At 43.3% G+C, this 23,526-nt stretch overlaps 1 protein-coding gene across 3 annotated transcripts in view; it reads left to right on the top strand.

Annotated features, from left to right (window-relative positions):
- Positions 1-11,418, top strand: part of atp9a (ATPase phospholipid transporting 9A) — a 211,068-nt gene extending 199,650 nt beyond the window's left edge. For 2 of the 3 annotated variants that reach the window (XM_078555359.1, XM_078555357.1), the window contains one exon: positions 1,901-11,418. In XM_078555359.1, coding sequence (XP_078411485.1) covers positions 1,901-2,037 — 137 coding nt within the window. In that variant the 3' untranslated portion in view covers positions 2,038-11,418. The remainder of the gene's footprint in view (positions 1-1,900) is intronic. The other variant, XM_078555358.1, reaches the window with a different exon arrangement.
- Positions 11,419-23,526: the final 12,108 nt, after the last annotated feature.

Below are 23,526 nucleotides of genomic sequence, written 5' to 3'. Positions count from 1 at the left end.
ATAAAGTAAAAATTTATTTAAACATGTTCCCTCGTGTGACAGTGTCACATGAGCTGGGACATGTTTGTGAAGTTAGGAAAATTTATTTTTTTATTTTATAAAACCTTCAAGAAACCTCGTCCTGCCTGTGGATGAGGTTTCCTGAAAAACGCAAAGGCCGCTTGGGCTCTTCGCTTGCCCGCCAACCTTAAGGTTGTATGGGCAGCGTTCTTAACAACTTAAATTACTTTCTTAAAGGCCTTAATAGCCTGTTGACAGTTCGGCGGGCGCACAGTGGCCTCCGGTGCACACCCGCCGAACGGAATATCAAAATGATGTGCGATGATGTCGGAACGCATGCCCAACATCATCGTGCATCATTTTACGCATCGGCGTGTCGGGCCCGCCCCCACGCACGCTGACGGCAATATTCTGCCCCATGTATTTGGTTTCAAATATCACAAGATATCTATAAGAAGTAAGTCTTCCATGCTTACTGAGACTTGAGTTGAAGCTGCCCAATATACATGTTATATTGGATCCTTGCTTCCAGCAGCCCAAGATACTTTCACCCCTGAATCTGAGCTGGATTGACACTCACATCCCAGAAATAACAGAGCAGTACGTAACTCATCATAACTAGTTGGTGAATAGGTAGATATTTATAAAGTACCTATTTGTCGGCAGTGATGTACAGATTCACAGATAAAAGATTCAGTAACAATGTTGATTTTCTATTTAATTTTTGCCCTATTTTGAAGTAATTTGTACTTCTGCCTCTTGAATGTCTCTGTGGTGCATGCCACTTATAAGCCAAATGGATGGCCTGGAAACTACTCCTGGCTCTTTGCCTCTGGAGTCATTGATCCAAGAAGTGCATGGAAGAGTGGCTAGAGTGACACACTCCATATGGAAACATCTGGACTCCTTGTGGTGTGAGAAATTGAAGACTCCAGTCAGTGTTGTACAGAACTGATGCACTGAGCCACAATGTTATCAGTGTAGTGCTGATACATTGTTTTATACTGGCTTTGAATTTCCAATTCAAATGATGGCGCAAGTGTCAGTGTTGACCATTACTGTGTGAAACTGACAGTATCTTCTGGCATATGCACAGGTAAATGCAAAACCAGAAGCTGCTGTCATTGATACCCTGCTCCCTCACAGGGTGCTCTGTTGCAGTCTTTGAAGGTGCTTTCAGCACAGAATCAATCGACGATGTTTTCCGGTCCCGCCCACCGTGGGAATCGTCACAGGCAGGACCTGAAAATTCCGCCCAATAATTTGATGTGAACTCTAACTTTTTACACGTTATTCTCTCTGTAACATTCATTGAAAATGTCAAGTCTTGTTGAATGAGAGGTAACAGAGTTTTTAATGTCGTACTATGTTGTAATTAATGCTGAACAACCTCTCTGGTGCTGAAAAACTAATTGTAGAAGCCTGGAGTGTCATTCTCTCCATTTCAGGATAATTCCATAGATTTTTTAAATGATCGATATTTTTTCAGTTCCTAACTTAATCCCATGTGTATGACAAAATATTCATTTTGCTCTCTAAAATTATGAAAAAGTGAATGATCGTCAGTGCTCTTTGCTACTTGATTTGGTGTCTGAGAGAATTCTTCAACCTGCTTGGCTGTTCAGACTGTTTGGTGACTTCACTGTTCCTGAATACCAATAATCCCCTATAGATAGTACCAGAGTGAAATTGGTATTGTTTTAGGGAAGATCGATATCACAGAGCCCACTAAAACTTTGAGGTCAGCACGAGTGCTGTCCCTAGCTTCAAAATCTGAGCCATTTTTCTACAATTCTGTCAGTTGAACCCAAGGAGTCTGTGCTCAGTACAATGTAGAAACAAGAGTAAGACTGGAAGATCTTGGTATATAACTGATGCATTGCTTGCTTTTCTGTTGCAGATGTCTACTTCATCATCACTTTATCCTTCCTGTGGAAAGTCACAGTAATCACTCTTGTCAGCTGCCTTCCCTTGTATGTACTGAAATACCTGAGAAGAAGATTCTCTCCACCGAGCTACTCCAAGCTTACCTCATAGACACCGAGATCCGGATAATAATCCCAACTCATTAGGGATTCACATCCAACAATTTGAGAAATTTATTTGACAATTTCAAGTACGACTGATGGACTAAAATGATAACTGTAACAGTCATGACCAACTGATGAATAACAATTGGCCAGTAGACACTGTCAGAGATACAGCCTACTTCTTCAGAGTCCTAAGATTTAATCACAACCAGAGCCAAAAAGGGAATCATTGTACCATGCAAAAGTGGGTGGTCGGTCAGAAAAAAGATCCATAAAGAAAAAGGGATCACTAAACACTGGAAACAAAGTGATTGAGCCACCGACCCAAATATATGTGAAATTTGTCCCCCTTCAGTTATTGCCTTATTTTGTTTGTGACCCATTTCCACAGTTGTTCAGGCTTTTCAATTGTTGCTCTATTTTCATTACCCTCCTTGTTTTCAGCTTGGGTGCTTTCAACCATGTCGTCTTGTTTTCATTCTAGTTACAGGATTTAAAGGTAGAGCATCATCCCATTGATTCAAACAGGTGCTAGAGTCCCCTCTTTAAGATAGTGACTAAAACACAATGACCCAGATCTTCCAGTCTCTGGATAGATGGAAACCGGACATACCCCTCAGATTCTCTAAGGGACCCTTTAAAAGTCCCAATTCAATGACTTTGTGGGAATTGACCGGGAAGTTTGAGCTTCCAATGGGCAATTCCCTTGCTCCCCTGGACCCTCCAAAAAAGTCTCCAACTCTTGAGTTAGAGTCAGGGACTTTGGATGGTTCCAGCTTACTTATCTGGATAGTTACCCATGAAATATTAGACAAATTAAAACTTATTCTAACACCTGGGTAGCTATAGAACTGACCCCCTCCAACTCACTCACTTTGACCCCCCCCCGAACTGACCTGACTAGCCCCCGCCACCTGATTCCCCACCAACCCAATCTGACTAGCCCCCATCACTCCACTAATCCCCCCCACCCCCGCACCGATTCCCCCCAATCTGACCAGACTGGCCCCCACCACCTGACTCCCGATCAACCCAACCTGAATAGCCCCCACGACCTGACTCTCCACACTCTGACCTGACTTGACTAACATCTGACTCCCTCCAACATGCCCCAACCCTCTGACTCACCCCTGGCCCAACCTGTTTAGCCCCCCACCACCTGACCCAACCTCACCAACCTACCATCCTATCCCCTCACCTACTTACCTTCTCCCCTTAGCTTTTCAAAGAAGCTTTGGGACATTTAAACTCGCCAGTGACTACAAGACAGCAGCTGGTGCCGTAAAAGGGAGGGGGGGTGTTTCTGCAGGAATTCTCTCTGCTGCTCTCCCCGAGGTTTCCTGCATTGAGTTCTGCAGGGTCCTCCATCGAAGATTTTCCTGAAAAATCGGAGAAAGGTGTTTTTTTTTTGTCAGATCAGGGTTGGAAATAGGAGTTCTGACCCTGAGCAGAAGATTCGGGCCTCTGTTTCAATGTGAGCTTGTTGATGCCTCTTTCTATGTGGATTGTGGTAATGAACACACAAGGGCATGTTCTTCATCTACATCAGAACATTTAGTTTATAAATGTGATGTATCATAGAGCTAATTTGCTTTTTAATTCATTATAAACACACCTGTGTTTTGACTGTGTCATAGCCTACATATGCACTTTATAACCAATACAAGCTATCCTGTAGGAGATTAATAACCCAGAATGACAAACCATCTACATTTCTTAACCTGTGCTCAGAAGGGTTTTTTCTAAGCTTCAGTCAGTTCTGACATCTGATGCTTTGATGAATGAAACAAGGATGCTGACTTAGACTAACAGTGTATCTGTAAAATAATTGCAAAGCCACATTCTTTTTTCATCTCATCTAATCATACTTTTAAATAATGGTAGCACTAAAATTGATAGTTTACTCCCTCCCCAACCCATGAGTGTTTGTTTTAAATTCTCTCTTCCTGACAGGATAAAAGAGAACTGTAAAGAGTAGGATAACTGTCCCAAGAGGTTGGAGTTTATTTAAATATTAATGTTAGAACATGTTTTTAATTGTATGTTAGGTAAAATGATAGAAGTACATACTGACCCTTTAAAGATGATGCTGTGCCTTGGTAGGAATGAAGAATGAGAATAGTCCAACCATAGTTTGTGACATCATCCTCTCTGTCAGTAACATTGAACTTGATGTTGGCATGTGCAAGGGAAAAATGTACATGTCAATTTTTTATTACACGGTGGAAACTTGTACATGTGAATCACACTAATTAGTGCTGCCTGTAAACATTTTACTTTTTTTTGTAGAAAAGAGCTTTATGGAATCAAACTGACTACTTTCTAACTAAAACAGTGCTTCACAAACTTTTTCCAACTGTGACCCCATTTGTTGCTTGAAAATTGGTGCGACCCTAAAGTGAGAGCAGTGTAGGGGTTGGCGGGGAGGGGGGTTGAGTTGTTGAGCAGGGGCCAATGGTTTTCCCCACAGCCATTTTGAAGACTGTGATGGATTCTTGGAGCTAGAAATCGTGCATGCATGTGTATTGGAACCTCAGTGCCGATCCCAGGACTGTCCCACAAGAGTCTCTGCTCGATAGTCGCCATTGCTGCCTTGGAGTTTGCAACCCCAAATAATCGCCCCTGAAGTCGTGACTCACAGTTTGGGATCCCCTGAACTAGAAGCAGCATTGATTTAATGATTTCCATTAACTTTACAATGGCTGCTGTATGATTGGACATTTGATTTCCAACATTGAACTCCTGGCTGTACAGCCCTGGACTCTATTTCTCTGAGGCCAATAAAGTTTACATGGAATTATAACTGTTTCCCAATATGGGCAACATATGTATGTATGCCTTTAAAATGATGTGTATAAGTAATATGTCTGATCAAGGTCTAAAAGCTGTATTTATTGTGATGCTGACACTTTTGAAGCTTTTGTGAATTTGGACAACCAAATCTGAATGCTGTAAGATGAGTGATTTGTATTCGCAATATATTCCTGCATCCAGGATGAGCTCATACCTTCAACTGAAAGAGCGCATGGTGATTAAGGTGCTTTCTTTGTGATCTTTCTGATTGGAAATTCCGGTCCATTTGCTGATCAATGCTGTCAGCTCTTGACTGAATTGTCAATGTCCTGCAGCATCTTATTCTAGCTGGGACTAAGGAAAATAGCCACTTAATTGATTGGATAATGTAAATTCCTACTTGAACGTCAGAGCTCAAAGCCCAGATGTCTAATTAAAGCATTTAAAGTCTAAACTGTATTTTACCCATTACCTGGGATCTGGAAGAGACAGTTATAATATAATTTCTTTCTGATCAAATTGGAATGCCTAAAAAGAGGTCTAATACCTGCCCATTATTTAAAATTAGCATTAGAGCTACAGTCACCCATACTGTGGGTTTCTCATTTTCCCTATGAAGTCTGAAGAAGTACTTGGTAAAGAGAGATGGCTGAAACGTGAAGGCATTTCACCCAGTTGCTCTCATGCAAGGAATTGGTAGCTGATTTCCAAACAGCACTGGCAGAGACCTGAGCCTGAATCTTGCGTTCTGTGGCCGGGTGCGCGCCCAACCCGGACACACGTAAAATTGCGTGAAATGACATCAGGTGTGTGTCCCAATGTCATCGCGCTCATGCGCAACATTACGGTCAGCGGGTGTGCGCGGGAGTTGGAAGCGCGCCCACTGACAATTAAGTGGGCAATTAAGCCCATTAAGGAGGCAATTGTCAGCAATTTTACACAGTCTGTCCACTTTTATGGTTGGCGGATGGGCCAGACGGCTTTCACGTTTTTACGACAAACTACATCTAGGGCGGGATGAAATGTCCGGGATTAAATAAAATAAAAGAAGAAAGGTGATCTGCTATGTGGTCTGCTGCCAGGTACTTGCATTTACAGTATTGTCACAGTTTGCAGCAGTTTATTGAGATCATTTTATTTTTAAATTACTGCAACTCCCTGAGGAAGCTCCACAGCAGCTTTCAGGGAGCGCGAGCCCAGACTGTCCCTTCTCTTGGCGCCCACCCTCTTCCTGCAACCCCCTCAGATCAACGCACATTTCACATTGGCTGGCCGTTAATTGGCCAGCCAGTGTGAAATTGCGTTTTGGGGCCAATTGCGGGTGGAAGCGCATTTTGTGTCTGCTTCCAGGCCTGCCAATTATGCAAGCTCAACGAACTCAAGATTCAGGCCCTGGAGAAAGTTTGCAGTCTGCCTCATTGTCTAAAGGATAAAGATGTATGAAAAGGTGAGGAACAAAAAAAAAAACTGGGCAGAATAATAATGCGGGGCAAAAATTTAAAAATAGGCATCACCTGCCAGAGTACATTACCCTCAGTCCTACAGAACGATACTTATTAATTTCCTCAGCAGCTACGATTTGTCTGTGGTAAAATGAAACCTATTTGTTGTCCTGTTTATATTCCTAATTATGATTGAATCAAAAATATCAAATCACTATTGTGAAATGTGTTTTCTTGTTAATTCATTAATTACCTAATACATTTGGTGTAATTTCTACAATACCTCTTTTTCATGCCATTGATTAACCTTCCTACTTGTCTACTTTAAAAAAAAAGCAGTTTAATTTCCTTTGTAGCTCTATCTGATTTTTTTTAAACTTCCTTTTAATCAGAGATTGCTGTCTAATTCACAGTGCCTTGTAGGTGAGTTTTACACTTTGTAAATGTTTCTACAGTCACTACATGTACCCTCGTTAATGGTTCAAAATCGATGCCACTCTTGGGACATTCCTTGGAAGCTTGATTCCTTTCATTAAAAAGTACAAATGCATTATTCCTTTTCATTGACTGCCACCATATCATCCATGTTTTCCTCTCATTCTTTGCACATATGTCAGTTGCCTTGTGGTGAGGAAACCCTTTGGAAACTATCTGCCCAAGTCACCACCTTCATCAAAAATGTCTTGAAGGGTAATTGTACTTTTAATCAAGATTCTGGTCTATGAAATATCCAGGTAGATCAGTTCTAGAAGAGGTGTTGGGGAAAGCAGTACTTATATGGACTTTATTCCTATTTATAATCCATCTGGCCTGATGCCTTTTGTAGCTGTGAATGTTGGCATAAAACTCAGACCCAGGCTGCTGCCATTGTCCCTGTAACCAGTCACTGAATGGGTGCTGGCACTGTTCAGGTATGACTGTCCACTCTGAATTTCTTCCATCATGCTAAATGCCTTCCTGATCATCACCTGTCCATGTTGAGTGTGAGGCTCAGCATTGCAGTGCAGCCCTAAATGTGCAGACTTTCACCTTGAATGCCATTGTTTCAGTAAATCCAACAGTAATCTTCAAATGCACCAAATCCTCTGCAATGCAAGTAATTTCATTTGGACATGTAAGTCCAAAACATTGAATGTCATGCTAGAAAGTTTCTGGGAGTGAGGAGAACGTGGATGGGACATTCATCCTTAATTTTAGTACAAATTAAGAATGCACTAACATCAACTGCTGCACAGAATTTGAATCATTTGATAAATGCGGTTAAATTATGTTGTAAACACTATTGCTATGATCCCCTTGTACTGACCATGGAGATTAGACTATCTTATGAAACTTTTCTAGTTGGCTTACTACATTGAAAAGAAAATGGACAATCGTACCATCTGTGGGACATGGGGCTCTCTTCTAACATGTTATACAGTAAAAGGATGTCCAATTGAGGTAATTCCTTTCCAGTTTGTTTAACACTAAACTGTCAAAATACGTCAAGGGGAAAGATAAATAGCAAGCATGAAAGACAGATTGACCCTGAGAACATCTGTGAGGCAATCATGTCACTACTAATTTGAGGCAAGGCAAGATCTAACGAACAGACCATTTTTTCATCTGAGGCAGGCAAGTACAGTTACAGAATGGTGACAGCACAGAAGGAGGCTATTTGGCCCATTGTGTGTTGCTGGCTGTCTGAAGGAGCAATTCACCTAGTGCCACTCCTCCCCATAGCCATGCACATTGTTCCTTTTCAGATAACAATCAAATTCCCCCTTGAAAGCCTCAACTAAACCTGCCTCCACCACACTCTCAGGCAGTGTGTTTCAGGTTCTAACCGCTCACTGTATGGAAAAAGCTTTTCCTCATGTCACCATTACTTCTTTTGCCAGTTACCTTATATCTGTGCCCTCTACTTTTCAATCCATCCACCAATAGGAACAATTTCTCCCTATCTACTCTGTTCACAGACCCTTCATAATTTTGAATATCTCTATCAAATCTCGCAATTGTTTCTTCTCCAAGAAGAATAGTCCAACTTCTCCAATATATCTACGTAACTGAAGTTCCTCATCTCTGGAGCCATTCTTGTGATTCCTGTTTACCTGTCTTATTGCAGTACCTGCAAGGTTCAAAATAGATGGTTTGATCAACCCTGTTCTTTCAGGTTGGTGTCACTTACTATGTACTAATCCTTGGAACTTGCGGTTCCACATTTATGCTCCTGCACAGACCCCATTAGCTGAAGAGCCTTTGCATGTTTGAGATATCAGAAGACTGTATTACATTTTAGTGAGTAACAAGGTCAACCAGAGTCAAAGTGCAAAGAGACGCAATGGACATCATTCACCAAAGAAAGACCAGGATCTCCTTTTTGCTATCATTAAAGCAACTTCTCTACAGGTTTTAAGTAGAGTTGCAAAAATGCATCTACAACCTTGCAATGATACTGAACTAGTAAGATAATTAATATCAAACTCTACCACTTAAGGGCACTGTTAAGTGAAATGCCTGTTGAGATTTGCAGACCATTGCTGTGTGATGGAAGTCATTAATCTGGGGGCAGCCCTTCAAAAAATGCAACTATTTTTTGATTTAACTAGTTAAGTCACATTATCAATTGGCTAAAACCAGTTTAGCACATATTTAAATTAGAAAGAACTGGTAAGACATTGTGGTTCAGGGAAGATCATGTTGTAGAATAATGAAAACTTTTCTTAGACAGTTACTCTTAAGAATTCTGAGGTCACCTTGCCTTTGGATTATAATCTATGGGAGATGGAAGAGATTTTAAAAATTAGCGAGTTATTTTCATGGTTAAGCTTTCTCAAATTTCTAAAGATTTAAATTGCAAAAGAAGTTGGCACTGATATTTTTCTATAAACCTTGAATTGATTGGATGAATCATGAATATCATCTTGAATGATTCTGCCTGTGTAACCTGAAACTACTACCTGTGGGGGTTGCAATTAGTTTCATCTGTTGTGTTTCGAGAAGATTGTTAGTCCAATCATGTTTGAAGGCAGTCCACTGTAAACCTCTTTGAACAGCACTTTAATAAACTGCTGGCAATATACAGGAGGGGAATGAGATTACAATCAACTCTGCAAGCTGCTTTTATGCATGAAATGAGTGTTTTTTCCATGAGCAATAATGAAAGCAAAATAATGCATGTGGGAGACATTTAATATATCTGCTTCCCTTAGAAAATGCAACGTCTTTGGAATTGGATAGTAGAACAGCCCTCAGGGTGGGTGCTATGGAAGGAAAAGTGAGTATTATGGTACCAGCAATTGCAATGTAAAATTGAGATATCATTTTGAGCAGATAGCCCAGGATTAAATAGTCACTGGTACCACTCAGAAAATGAGTACTGAATTACCTTCATGGAGAGTTCCTGGTTATTTTTTTAATAGAAAATTAGAAATGCAAAATAATACTCTTGTATTGCAATAAGGAGGCCAGATCATCCGCTATTTTTGTAAACATTTGCCCTTTTGCCTCTCATTGCCACTCTCTATAAATTCCAGATTCTGATCAGTCCAAGACGCACTAACCTACTCTGAGACTCTGGGCAAAATTTAAAAGAGTCCACCAGAGTGGGCATGACAGCAGGGGGGCTGGGAGAATTGGGTGGGAGTGCCCGCATGGGGGGATTAGGGAAAATTTTCCCCAATTAAGTTGGGAGTGGGAAAGGGCTGATGCGGAAACCCTGCCCGCTGGACACCAATTATCCCTGAGCTCATTGTAATTTAGTGTTGCCTCAGTGATCAAATGGGAGTCATATGGCTTTTCCATGCCTCCTGAAGGCAGCCCAGCAAATCCTTTAGGGCTTTACCTGCAGCCTTGTAGGTGGGGTTGGGGTGGTGAAAGGGCTCCCTTGTTCAAGGGTTCTCAGTGCCCAAAGGACCTGGCATTTGGAAGTGGCAGGATTACTGAAGCCCACCTTTGCCTCCAACACCCCCCCCCCAAAAACCTCCAACCCACCCCCACTTACCAGCATCCTTAGATCCAGCATTGATTATTGGGCTGCCCCTGGGAACATTATTGGCAGTACCCACTGCTCCCGGTGTTGCTGCTGGCAATGGAGAGCTGCTGGCCTCTCATTTGCTGACAGCTCTCAACAGGTGGGAGTTCTGCCCTCAGTGTCCTAAATCCCATGGAAGGCTTGATGTTGGCCAGTTAAGTGCCTAACTTGCATTGGACCTCCACAACGGAAGAGACACTGGGTTGCCACCAGTTCTCCAAACGGTGGGGGGGACCCCCATTTTGGGGACAGAATTGCAACCTCTGTCGTCTTCCTTTCTCTGCATATTCCAGAATTCAATTATACTACAATGCTAAAGAATCTGAAGATTTATTTTTGCAAACTATACTTGTAATGGAATAATATTACGGGTGTATCAGTTATGCAGGGGTGCTGATTAATACTATATATTAAGTTTCCGTCTAAGTCACTATTACTTGTCAGTGTATTGAATCTGACTAATGAAAAATATGAACATCTCTTCTGAAGATGCACAAGTAATGGAACTTGATGTAAATTAAGAGTACTTGTATCTTTTGTTTTCGCCCCATCCCTCCCTCTGGTGAATCTCTAGTTTCGATGGGCCAAATTTTATTTACTTAAGGATTACATAATTTTATATCCTGCGAGCTTTGTAAAATATCCTAAATTATTCTTACAATTGGATTCTGTTGCTAGACTGGACTTTCCCTCATCTTTTGGGAACACCTTAATGGGTGCAGGTGCAATATTGTCAACAACTACTCCACATTATGGCTTTGTGGTGGAATTTCACTTTAATGGATCCCACCAAAATGAATTCGGCAATCTTGATCCAGAAGGGTTAATATTTCCGGCGCCGACAAATGGCTTGGCATTACTTTGAGAAACTGGATTCTGGTTGGCTGGTTCATTTGAGTTTGGTTGCCCCATAATTCAGATCTAGGATTTTCCAAAGTTGCTTCATTAAAAATAAAACTGTTCAGTCCTCAAAGTGCTGATGTTATCTTAGAAGTATGTTGTAGAGGGGAAATGAAAATCTTGTGAATATCGTGTTAATCCACATTATCGTTGGTGTCTGTGCTGTGGAGAATCTGCTCTCTTATGAGCAAAGTTTAATTGTACTGTATTAAATACACAATAAAACGTGGTTTTATGATATTTGTTTTAGCGGTATGTTTATACACACATCTGTAAGCTGGGCAGACTTTTAGATGAATAACCAACGCTTTGTAGCCTGGTCACTATAAAAATGTAATTGCTTTCCATGATGAGCTGTTATCCCAACCTCCTTCCTGCATCGACAGGACACAGTTGTTTCTGGGGTATGTATTTGACCTAGCTTTTCCGCTATTATATCAGTTTTTTGTTTAAAACTAACGTATGGCTTAACTATACTGCCAAGAACTGGTTCAGATAAACTGAATTAATTCTGTGTGTATTTTTAGAACATTGTTTTGTGAGACAAGCTGGCATGGACATTTAACATATACTGCATGTTGTTATGCTGGAACAGGGTTGGGCATAATAGATCAGCTTGGAAAGTAACTAACGTTGTAAGCAGAGAACAAAGCATTTAAGACTTGCGCATCACATAAGTTATGAAAATAATTCACTATGCTGAAGACACATAATTTGGGTCTAGTAGCAACATCCTAAAAATACATTTTCTGTTCATCATTGTGAATAAATAGCTGTTTGGTTTTATTTTTACTGCAAGCATTTTAGGATAGCAAAATTGTCACCTATTTTCTACCCTAAAAAAATAGGTTGACCTGACTAACTTGGTGTGTCAGTAATAATTCACTATTGCATACTTTGTGTAGGGAAATTACTCAAATGCCTTTGATATTACATTTCTAATTGCTGGAATACTTATATTTAAGCAGCACCTTATGTCTGAACATCAAACAGTGCTTCCTACTCTGATTTGCTTTTCTAAAGCATGGTGGCTGCCATTATTATACAAATGCAGCATTGATTCTATGCCTGCAACATGCCTGAAACAGCAATTATATGACTGCTGCTTTTTTGGTGGTGTTGCTTGAGGGAGGAATGTTGGCCTCAATACTGGCAAACTGCCCTGCTCAACTGATGATTGAGTCAGATGGCAGTATGATATCTTTTGCTTTGGTTCCTGAAACATGACCTGGATTTTGCTGTTGGTGGTGAGGTGACAGCGCTTGCCACTAACATCAAAGAAAGTTCCCCATAAAGATCAAGCGAAATGTGTGGCATGGATTCCACCTTTCCTGAAGTTCATTCTGATGTTCAGAAACAGAGTCATCAAGCAGGCTAAACAGCCAATCACATTGAAATATTCTCACAGGCACAAATTAGGGAAGTGAAAAGCACAGATTATACATTCTTTTTAATCATTTTACAGAGTGCAAAATAATAATTGGGACATTCACATTGGATTAAGGTAGAATCTGAAAAATTATAAACAAACTTCAAAGAATAATTCTTATTATAAAAGTCTATGGAATTATTTTTGTCATCGAGAAGTTAGTTTTAAGGGTTGGTCAACAATAATTTATGACTTAGTATACTCTTGGGAACCCAATTCACATCACTCAACAAGATGTGATTTTTTAAAAAGGGTTTTTAAAGCAAGACTAACTGTAAAAAAAAAATAGAATTCATGTCAAATCAATTTCTAAAATTTCCAACTGTGAGGATTTCAACAGGGCACTCTGGTGGAGCAGAGAGTCACTGACTACAACTTCTAGATACTCTGCATGTGCGGATGCCAGTAGTTGCTGCCTGTTTCACCGAGTAATCATGGCTAACGCTAACCAGTTTTGGCATAATCTGCAAAGTCTGGGGCATTACATTTTATAAGTAGTAAATACATCTGCATTTAATTTTCTACTAGTTAATATTTAAAAATTGTGTATGTTACTACATTGTATCCAATACAATGTTACCACATTGTATACATATGTCAAACTATTTGGATATACAATTTATCCAATAGATAAAATATATTTATATGGCGTGTTTTACCACATGTCTCACCTACAGCCAATAAAACTACTTTGTAAGTGTTATCACTGTTTAATGTAGGAATCGGAGAAGCCACTATGTACACAGCAAACTCCCACAAACAGCAATGTAATAATGACCAGATAATCTGTTTTTATGATGTTGATTGTGGGATCAATTTTTGCCTGGACACCAGGGGTAACTCCCCTGCTCTTCTTCAAAATAGTGCCATGGAATCTTTTTTATCCACCTGAGCAGGTAGATGGGGCCTCGGTTTAATGTCTCATCTGAAAGATGGCACCTCCAATACTATAGCACACCCACACTTCACTGTGGAGTGTCAGCTTTGATTATTACACTTAAGTCCTGGAATGGGACTTGAGCCCAGAACCTTGTGATTCTGAGGCATGAGTGTTAGCAACTAAACCATGATTGACAAATGAATCCAACTGACTATTTTGTGCTAAAATGACAGAGTCCTAATGTCAGATAAATATTTGTCCATGTGTTCTTTCTGCTTATGCAATGAGAGCAAGCTGATTTTCTTTTTAAATAAAATGTTAATATGTGCTTGCTTTCAGTCATGACAGAACAGTAGAAAAAATGTTGGTGGCCAGGAATGCTCACTTTATATGATGGGCTTAATGATGCTTCAATTGTATTTATTTCGGGTTTCTTTTTAGAATATTTTCTTGAATATTGTTGGAATTATTATAAATAATACCTGGATAATGCCTACAGATTATTTCTTGAATTCTAATTTTTCATTTTAGTTTGGAGCTTTTGTGTATCAGTTGAAGTTCAGCATCTTGTTCATACTCATTTTCAGAATTGTCCAGCCTCAGCTAGTTGCTGTGCATTTGCCTTCAAAGTTTAATGAATGAATGAAAGGTTAATCAGGAGTAAGAAATTAGAATATTAGAGGAAGTTAGCTAGAAATGTAAAAACGGATAGCAAGAGTTTCTACAGGTATTTAAAAAGTAAAGTGAGTGTTGGTCCTCTAGAGAGTGACAATGTGGAGTTAATAGTAGACAATAAGAAAATGGCGGATGTAATGAACAAATACTTTGCTTTTGTCTTCACTATACAAAAAACATGCCAGCAATAGCTGTAAATAGTTGGAAGGGAGAAAGGAACTTGGTGAAATTACAATCACTAGGGAAGTGGCACTGATGGAGCTGTGGGCTGACGAGTCTTCAAGTCCTGATGGACTTCATCCTAGAGTGCTTAAAGAGGTGGCTAATGAGGTAGTAGATACATTGGTGTTAATTTTCCAAAGTTACCTAGATTCTGGAAAGGTTCCATCAGACTGGAAAGTAAATAATAACCCCTTATTCAAGAAGGGAGGGAGGCAAAAAACAGGAAACTATAGGCCAGTTAGCTTGATGTCTGTTGTGGGGAAGGTGTTAGAATCGATCATTAAGGAGGTTATAGCTGGGCACTTAGAGAAACTCAAGGTGATCAGGAAGAGTGAGCATTGTTTTGTGAAAGGGAAATCATGTTTACCCAATTTATTGGAGTTCTTTGAAGAAGTAACATGTGCTGTGGACAAAGGGGAGCCTGTAGATGTACTGTATTTGGATTTCCAGAAGGCATTTGATAAAGTGCCGCATCAAAGGTTATTGCGGAAAATAAAAGTTCTTGGTTTAGGGGTAACGTATTAGCATAGATAGAAAATTGGCAGAAAACAGGATATACATAAATGGGTCTTTTTCTGATTGGCAGATGTGACAAGTGGAGTCCTGCAGGGGTCTGTGTCGGGGCCTCAACTTTACAAATTATATCAATGACTTAGATGAGAGTAAAGGGATGGTAGATAAATTTGCAGATGACACAAAGATAGGTAGGAAAGTATAGTGTGAAGGGAACATAAGGAGGTTGCAGATGGATATAGATAGGTTGAGTGAGTGGGCAAAAATATGGCCGATGGAGTATAACGTGGGAAAATGTGAAGTTGTTCACTTTGGCAGGAAGAATAAAAAAGCAGAGTATTACTTAAACAGAGAAGCATTGCAGAATTCAGAGCTACAGAGGGATCTAGGTGTTTTAGTGCATGAGTCACAAAAAGTTAGTATGCAGGTACAGCAAGTAATTAAGAAGGCTAATGGAATGCGATCCTTTATTACGCGAAGAATTGAACATAAAAGTAAGGATGTTATGCTTCAGTTATACAGGGTATTGGTGAGAACACATCTCGAATATTGTGTGCAGTTTTGGTCTCCTTATTTAAGGAAGGATATAAATGTGTTTGAGGCGGTTCAGAAGAGGTTTACTAGATTGATACCTGAAATGAGCGGGTTGTTTTATGAAGAAAGGTTAGACAGACTGGGCTTGTTTCCACTGGAGTTTAGAAGAGTGAGGGGTGACTTGATTCAAGTATATAAGATCCTGAACGGTATTGACATGGTGAACTTCGAAAGGATGTTTCCTCTTGTGTGTGAGTCCAGAACTAGGGGGCACTGTTTTAAAATTAGGGGCTGCCCCTTTAGAACAGAGATGAGAGTTTTTTTCTCTCACAGAGGGCTGTGCAGCTTTGGAACTCTCCCTCAAAGGCAGTGGAGGCGGGGTAATTGAATATTTTTAAGACGGAGGTAGATAGATTCTTGTTAGGCAAGGGAATCAAAGGTCATGGGGGGGTAGATGCGAATGTGGAAATCGGTGGAGTAGGCTCGAGAGGCCGAATGGCCTACTTCTCCTATTTCGTATGTTTGAATGTGCACATTTGAAGAAATGGTAATTTTCACACTGATCACATTTTCCATCTGAATACCTTTACACTAGCAGCAACAAATTCCAAAGTAAATTGTATGTTTCTGTTGATATTTGTTTCTGTTATTCCCAGTGTTGTGGCATTCAGTTAGTTAAGCACCTTGGGACATTTTACTATGTTGAGGGGGAAGTGATGGCATAGTGGTATTATCACTGGACTGGTAATCCAGAGACCCAGGGGAATGCTCTGGTGACCCGGGTTTGAACCCGCCATGGCAGATGGTGGAATTTGAATTCAATGAATATCTGGGATTAAAAGTCTAATGATGACCATGAAACTGTTGTTTCATTTGATTGTCATAAAAGCCCATCTGGTTTACTAATGTCCTTCTGCTGTCCTCACCTGATCTGGGTTACATGTGACCCTAGACCCACAGCAATGTGGTTGACTCTTAAAAATGCTCTCTGAACAAGAGCAATTAGGGATGGGCAATAAATGCTGACCTAACCAGCAATGCCCACATCCCACGAATGAATAAAAAAAATTAAGATGCTATATAAATGCAAGTTGTTGTTGTAATTAGTGCAATAAGAGAACAGTGAATTATTTGTGGATTGGGAAATGCCTTTGCCTGGTTCACAGAGTGGGCTGGATTGTACCAGCTCTTTGCAGATGGCCTCCCTACCTCCTGGCCCTTGTGAAACAGTGGTGGAAGGCATCGGGAAGGGAGCCCGACCTCTTCCCACCATCACAGGATACCTGATCAGCACTTATATATCTTCCTCTACGTTGTGTTGATGCCTTTTCTGTTTCTATGTTCAATTTAAATGTCATTGCAGTCAAGTTATTGTGTGTCATCCATGGTGCAGTTGTTAGCTCTCTTGCCCCTGAGTCACAAAGTTCCAGGTTCAAATCCCATTTCAGGGCTTGAGCAGAAAATCAAGGCTGACATTCCTGTGCAGTACTGAGGGCTTTGTTGTCACTACAACTGCAAAATCTGGGCATTACTCATAGCACTATAAGTACTTTTGAGGGATTACTGCACTGTTGGAAGCACTGTCTTTCGGAAGAGATGTTAAACCAAGGCCCCTGACCTTGGGTGGGTGATATAAAAGATCCCATGGCGCTGTTTTGAAGAGGAGCAAGGGAGTTAGCTCCAGTCCATGCCCAGGCCACTATTTATCCCTCAATCAACATCACAAAAACAACTATCTGGTTATTAAAATTGGCTACTGTGTTTCCTACATTACAAGTGACTACACTTCAAAAAGTCCTTCAGTGACTGTAATGCGCTTTGAGATATCCGGTGGGTGTGAAAAGTGCTATAGAAATGCAAGTCTGTCTTTTTCAGTCAGTTCTCTTTTTCTTAATTCCATTATGTTGAAGACAAGCAAGATGAGAAAATGTTAGTTCTTATTCATGTATATTCCTGGTTATCCTTTGTGCTCTCTTTCTAAATTCTGTTTGTTCCTTGCTTTTAGCAGCTTGCCATGATAAGTTCTATTTCCTGCCTGGTATATGGTGAACCTTTTTCATTTTCCATTCCTATTACTAAAACATCTACACCTAATAATGGCAAGTGGATGCTTCATGTCAAAATTATCTTTGACTCAAGTATTCTTTCTCTTCTTCGGCATTGAATCCCAGTTGTGGTTTTCTGGGATGGTTTTTTTTTGCAAAAATATACTTTATTCATAAAATATCTTCAACCACATTCCAAACCATTTCAAAAACACCATTACAAAGGTACAATCAGGTTCAACTTTTACAACATGTATCACCAGGTGCATCAGTACAAACAATATTACAATCATTTGCAGATATTCATTTTGCGCTGTACAGCCCGAGGGGATTTAAACAGTTCCCAGTCCCTCGATGCACTGTGGCAGAAAGGTCTTAGACAGCGACCCTTCCCCATTGCGCCTTTGCGGCAGCTGCCCCAAGCTTTAGTGCGTCCCTCAGCACATAGTCCTGGACTTTGGAATGTGCCAGTCTGCAACACTCGGTCGGGGACAACTCTATGCGCTGGAAGACCAACAAGTTTCGGGTAGACCAAAGAGCGTCTTTCACCGAGTTGATGATCCTCCAGCTGCAGTTGATGTTTGTCTCGGTGTGTCCCCCTGGGAACAGCCCATAGAGCACAGAGTCCTGTATCACAGAACTGTTCGGGATGAACCTCGACAGAAACCACTGCATCTCTCTCCAGAACTTCTTTGCAAAGGCACAATCTTCAAGGAGGTGAACAACGGTCTCTTCCCCACCACAGCCACCTCGAGGGCAACGTGCCAAGGGGGTGAGACTCCTGGCGTGTAGGAAGGATCTAACGGGGAGGGCCTTTCTCACCACCAGCCAAGCTACGTCTTGGTGCTTGTTGGAAAGTTCTGGCGATGAGGCATTCTGCCAAATGACTTTGACAGTCTGCTCGGGGAACCTTCCCACAGGATCCACCCTCTCCTTTTCCTTCAGGGCCTCTAAGACGTTACGTGCCGACCACTGCCTGATGGACTTGTGGTCAAAGGTGTTTCTCTGCGTAAATTTTTCCACCAGGGACAGGTGGTACGGCACGGTCCAACTACTTGGAGCGTTCCGCGGCAGCGTGGCCAGACCCATCCTTCACAACACTGGGGACAGGTAGAACCTCAGCACGTAGTGACACTTGGTGTTTGCGTACTGAGGGTCTACGCACCGCTTGATGCAGCCACACACAATGGTGGCCATCAGTATGAGGGCGATGTTGGGCACGTTTTTTCCCCCTTCATCTAGAGGCTTGTACATCATGTCCCTGCGGACACGATCCATTTTTGACCTCCAGATAAAGCGGAAGATGGCTCGAGTGATCGCCACCACGCAGGAGTGTGGAATGGGCCAGACCTGCGCCACGTACAGCAACAGCGAGAGTGCCTCACACCTGATGACCAGGTTCTTACCTACAATGGAGAGAGAGCGTCGCTCCCACATGCCCAGTTTCCTTTTCACCATAGACACTCGCTCCTTCCAGTTTCTAACGCATGCCCCGGTCCCTCCGAACCATATCCCCAGCACCTTCAGGCCGTCAGCCCTGACAGTGAAGGGGACAAAGGATCGGTCAGCCCAGTTCCCAAAGAACATGGCCTCGCTCTTCCCACGGTTTACCTTGGCTCCCGAGGCCAGTTCGAACTGGTCGCAGATGTGGATCAGTCTGCGCACCGACAGCGGATCCAAGCAGAAGACGGCGACATTGTCCATGTACAGGGAGGCTTTGACCTGAGTGCCTCCACTGCCTGGGATCGTCACTCCTCTTATGCCCAGATCCTTCCTGATGGACTCAGCAAAGGGTTCTATGTAACACACGAAAAGAACAAGCGAGAGAGGACAGCCCTGCCTGACTCCAGATTTAATCGGAAAGCTATCTGTTTCCCACCCATTGATTGAGACTGCGCTACAGATGTTAGTGTAGAGCAGTTGGATCCAATTTCGAATTCCCTCCCCAAACCCCATTTTGGAGAGCACATCCACCATGTAGGTGTGCGATATTCTGTCAAAGGCCTTCTCCTGATCCAGGCTGATGAGGCAGGTGTCCACACCCCTGTCCTGTACATAGGCAATCGTATCCCTGAGCAGCGCGAGGCTGTCAGAGATCTTCCTGCCCGGCACAGTGCAGGTCTGGTCAGGGTGGATCACCAATTCCAGAGCGGATTTGACCCGATTGGCGATGACCTTGGACAGAATCTTATAGTCCACATTCAACAGTGAAATGGGTCACCAATTTCTAATTTCCTCCCTTTCCCCCTTGTGCTTGTAGATGAGGGTGATAATGCCTTTCCTCATGGATTCTGACATGCTGCTGGCCAGGAGCATACTCTCGTACACTTCTAGCAGGTCTGGGCCGATCCAGTACCACAGAGCCGAATACAACTCCGCCGGCAAGCCGTCGCTTCCGGGAGTTTTACTCTTCTCGAAGGATTCAAGGGCCTTAGTCAGTTCGTCAGGAGTTAGCGGTTTTTCCAGGCACTCCTGTGTACTGTCGTCTAAGACCTCCGTGATAGAGGACAGGAAGGACTGGGAGGCCGTGCTGTCTGTGGGCTTCACGTCGTACAATCCGGCATAATAGGATTTGCTGATCCTCAAAATGTCGGACTGCAATGACTTTACTGAGCCGTCTTCTTCCTTCAGGCTGCTGATCACAGAGCTCTCTCTGTGTACCTTTTGGAAGAAGGAACGTGAGCACGTCTCATCCTGCTCCACGGAGCGGACTCTGGAATGGAAGATGATCTTGGAGGCCTCCGAGGCAAAGAGCGAGGCTTGCTGGCTCTTCACCTCTTGGAGATCCTCCTTGACATCGACCCCCATCGACTGCAGCTGGAGCAGATTCTGCATGTTTTTCTGGAGTCTCTGTTACTTTCTAGCTTTCTGGGCGCCTTTGAGGATGAAAAACCTCTTGATGTTTCCCTTGATCGCTTCCGACCAGTGTGTCAGGGACTCAAAGAGGGGTTTCATGGTTCTCCAACCTTTGTAATCCCTCTTGAGCTCCTCAATGTTCTCTGGGGTCAGCAGTTGCACGTTGAGCTTCCATGCCCCCCTGCCCACCCTCTGGTCCTTCTCTAAGTGGCAGTCCACCAGTAGGAGGCAGTGGTCAGAGAAGAACACCGGCTTGACGTCGGTGGATCTGACTGTGAACGCACGGGACACAAACAGGAAGTCTATCCTGGAATGGATGGACCCGTCTGGCCGCGACCAGGTGTATCTACGCTGCGCTCCATCTGCAGGGTTGCTGAAGACGTCGTGCAGCTTGGCATCCTTAACTGTTTCCATCAGGGATCTGGACGTAGCGTCCAATCTGCTGTCAGCCCTGCCGGATAGTCCAGCCGCATCGATGATGCAGTTGAAGTCACCGCCCAGAATGACCGACCTGGAGGTCGCCAGCAGCAATGGGAGCTGCTGAAAGATCGCCAGCCGCTCGCCCTCTTGTGCCGGGACGTACACGTTAATTAACCGGAGTGGAACATTCTTGTACATTATGTCTGCTATGAGGAGACGCCCGCCCATCACCTCCTTAACCTCGGAGATGGTGAAGTTGCCTCCCCGCAGCAGAATACCCAGGCCGGAGGAACGAGAGTCATTTCCTCCTGACCAGATCGATGGCCCGTGGGACCACCATCGTGACCATTGCCTGTAGAAGCTGAGGTGCGGTATCGCACACTCCTGCAGAAACAACAGGTCAGCTTTGACCTTGGCAAGGTAGTCCAAGGTCGCAACACATCACGTAGTAAATTTAATGCTACGCACATTTATGGATACAATCTTTAAACCCATTTTAAAGCATTTATTCTCCTACCAAACCTGTTGTCTCTGAGAGTCCCAGACCTTTAGTCTGCTCCTTCATACCCGTAGTGAGCTCAAATTCCTTCACTTTGGATGGGCTGAGGAAGTCCTCATTGGCAGTGTTCTGCTTGGGTGGCATCTGGGGGTTCGCGCAGAGAGTGGGGTTTGAGATGACCTTTGCTGGAGAAGCTTCTCCAAACCTCTCCCCCTCTGGGGCGTTGCTGTTCCCGGCTTCCCGGAGCTGGGGTGCGCTGATCGCCTCACTGCTCCCAGATTCCTGGTGCTGTGGTGCACTGGCCTCTTTGGGTTGCAGGCAAAGTTGGGGTGCGCTGGTCTCCTCGTTGTCTCCAATGTTCTGGAGCTCGGGTGTCTCGTCCTCCAACTCCCTAGAGCTTTGCCGCTTTTTCTGTCGGTGCCGCCCTGGCACTTCTTCGTCCGAAGAGCTGCTACCTTTGTCATCCATGTCGGATGGGAGACGCCTCTTGCCACTTGTCTGGGAAGTGGCTTGGTCCCTTCTTAGCCCGTTCTTCCTTTTGGCTCTCTTCACCAGCTGCCACTCCCCCTGCTGCTTTTCCACTGCTGCCCCCTCCTCCTCTATTGATTCACTCTCCTGAGGAGTGGGAGGTTCAGGGGGCAGTGCTGTTGATTGGCTATCTGTTGCCTCAATCTCTTCCTCCACCTTGTCTCTCTCTGTGTCCTCCTTTGTCCCGTTGAGCTCCCTGGGGGCCTTGGTGGTTGGAGTGACACGAAGCATTTCTTCTGCTTCCTCCTCGTTGGCTTTGGCTGCCTGTGCGTAAGTACGGCAGTGTTTGGGGCAGGTCCTGTAGAGGTGGCCTGCCTCGCCACACAGGTTGCAGCACTTAGCCTGTTTGCAGTCTTTTGTCTGGTGCCCTTCCTGTTTGCAGTTCTTGCAGAGGGCGGCGTTGCAGTTGGCCACCACATGACCAGCCTTGCCACATGAGCGACAATGTTTGGGTTGCCCAGCGTAGACAAGGTAGCCACGGCTTCCCCCGATAGCGAATCTGGAAAGAGGGTGGAAGGTGGCTCCCTTACCGTCGGTCTTGAACGTGACCTTAAACTGGCGTTTGCCTGTCCAGATCCCCACATCATCTCTAACCTCGGTGCAGCTCCCAACCTTATCGAAGTACCTGGTGAGGAAGGTGAACACGTCGGCGACAGGGACGAAGGGGTTGTAAAGATGCACCGTCACCACCCGGTCCCGTTGCAACGGCAGAGCAAAGAGCGGCTCCGCCGTCAGGATCTTCATCTCCGGCAGGTCTCTCTTCTCCTCGAACACCTTCAGGAGCTTGACGCATTCTGCCACTCGCTTGAACGTCACATCGAAACATCCAGCACTGGGGAAGTCCTGCAGGGTGTAGATCTCGGCAGCTTCAAAACCACACACCTTTAACAAGATCCTCCTGGCGAAGAAGGCCCGATCCATAGGTGCTCCTCCTTCGCTGTCCTTCACCGTGACTCGGACGGTGTTTCATACCTGGGATGGTATTTGCCAACAGGGAGTGAGGCAAATTCAAAAAACAAGCATTCCCACTGCTTGGGTGAGGGATAGGAAATGAGTCACCCATTGACTCTAACCTTGCTGCTAGTATTTTGCAAGTTTTTTGGGGGATGGCGATGCTGGATTTGAATCAAACTGTAAATAATGTTGTACTCTGCATTCTGTGGTTTCAAGTACCAAGTATAGTCACATTGAATCAAATATGCAGATTGGCCTGAATATTTCTGTGGGTGGAACATTTGCAACCAGATAACATCTCCCTTATGAAACAACAGATTTTTCTGCCTGGCCCAACGTGTTTTTAAGGTTCTGATTATTAATGTTCATGCTTTCATATCTCTCTTGCGAATTTATTGTTTAAAATCAGCTGTATAATCCATCTTCTCAAAGGCTCCTTGGATTGAGCTGCTCTCAATAATCCATTTGGGCATGACTGGAAAAAAGTCCTCATAGAATGGTACAGCATGGGGAAGGAGGCCACTGTGGCTGCGCCAGCTCTGTGAATGGAACACAGGAGCAGAAGTAGGCCATTCAGCCCCTTGAGCCTGCTCCGCCATTCAACTAGATCATGGCTGTTTGTCTACCTCAATCCCCTTTTCCTGTTGCTATCCCCATATCGCTTGATGACATTAGTATCTAGAAATCTATTGATCTCTGTCTTGAACTCTTGAACAGTGCAGTAATCCCTCAAAAGTACTTATAGTACTATGAGTAAGACAGCCCTCTGGGATAGAGAATTCCAAAGATCC

Source organism: Cetorhinus maximus, chromosome 13, assembly GCF_964194155.1.
Source record: "Cetorhinus maximus chromosome 13, sCetMax3.hap1.1, whole genome shotgun sequence".
Classification (NCBI taxonomy): domain Eukaryota; kingdom Metazoa; phylum Chordata; class Chondrichthyes; order Lamniformes; family Cetorhinidae; genus Cetorhinus; species Cetorhinus maximus.
The sequence above is the reverse complement of the archived record's forward strand: the minus strand, read 5'-3'. Positions and strand labels throughout refer to the sequence as shown.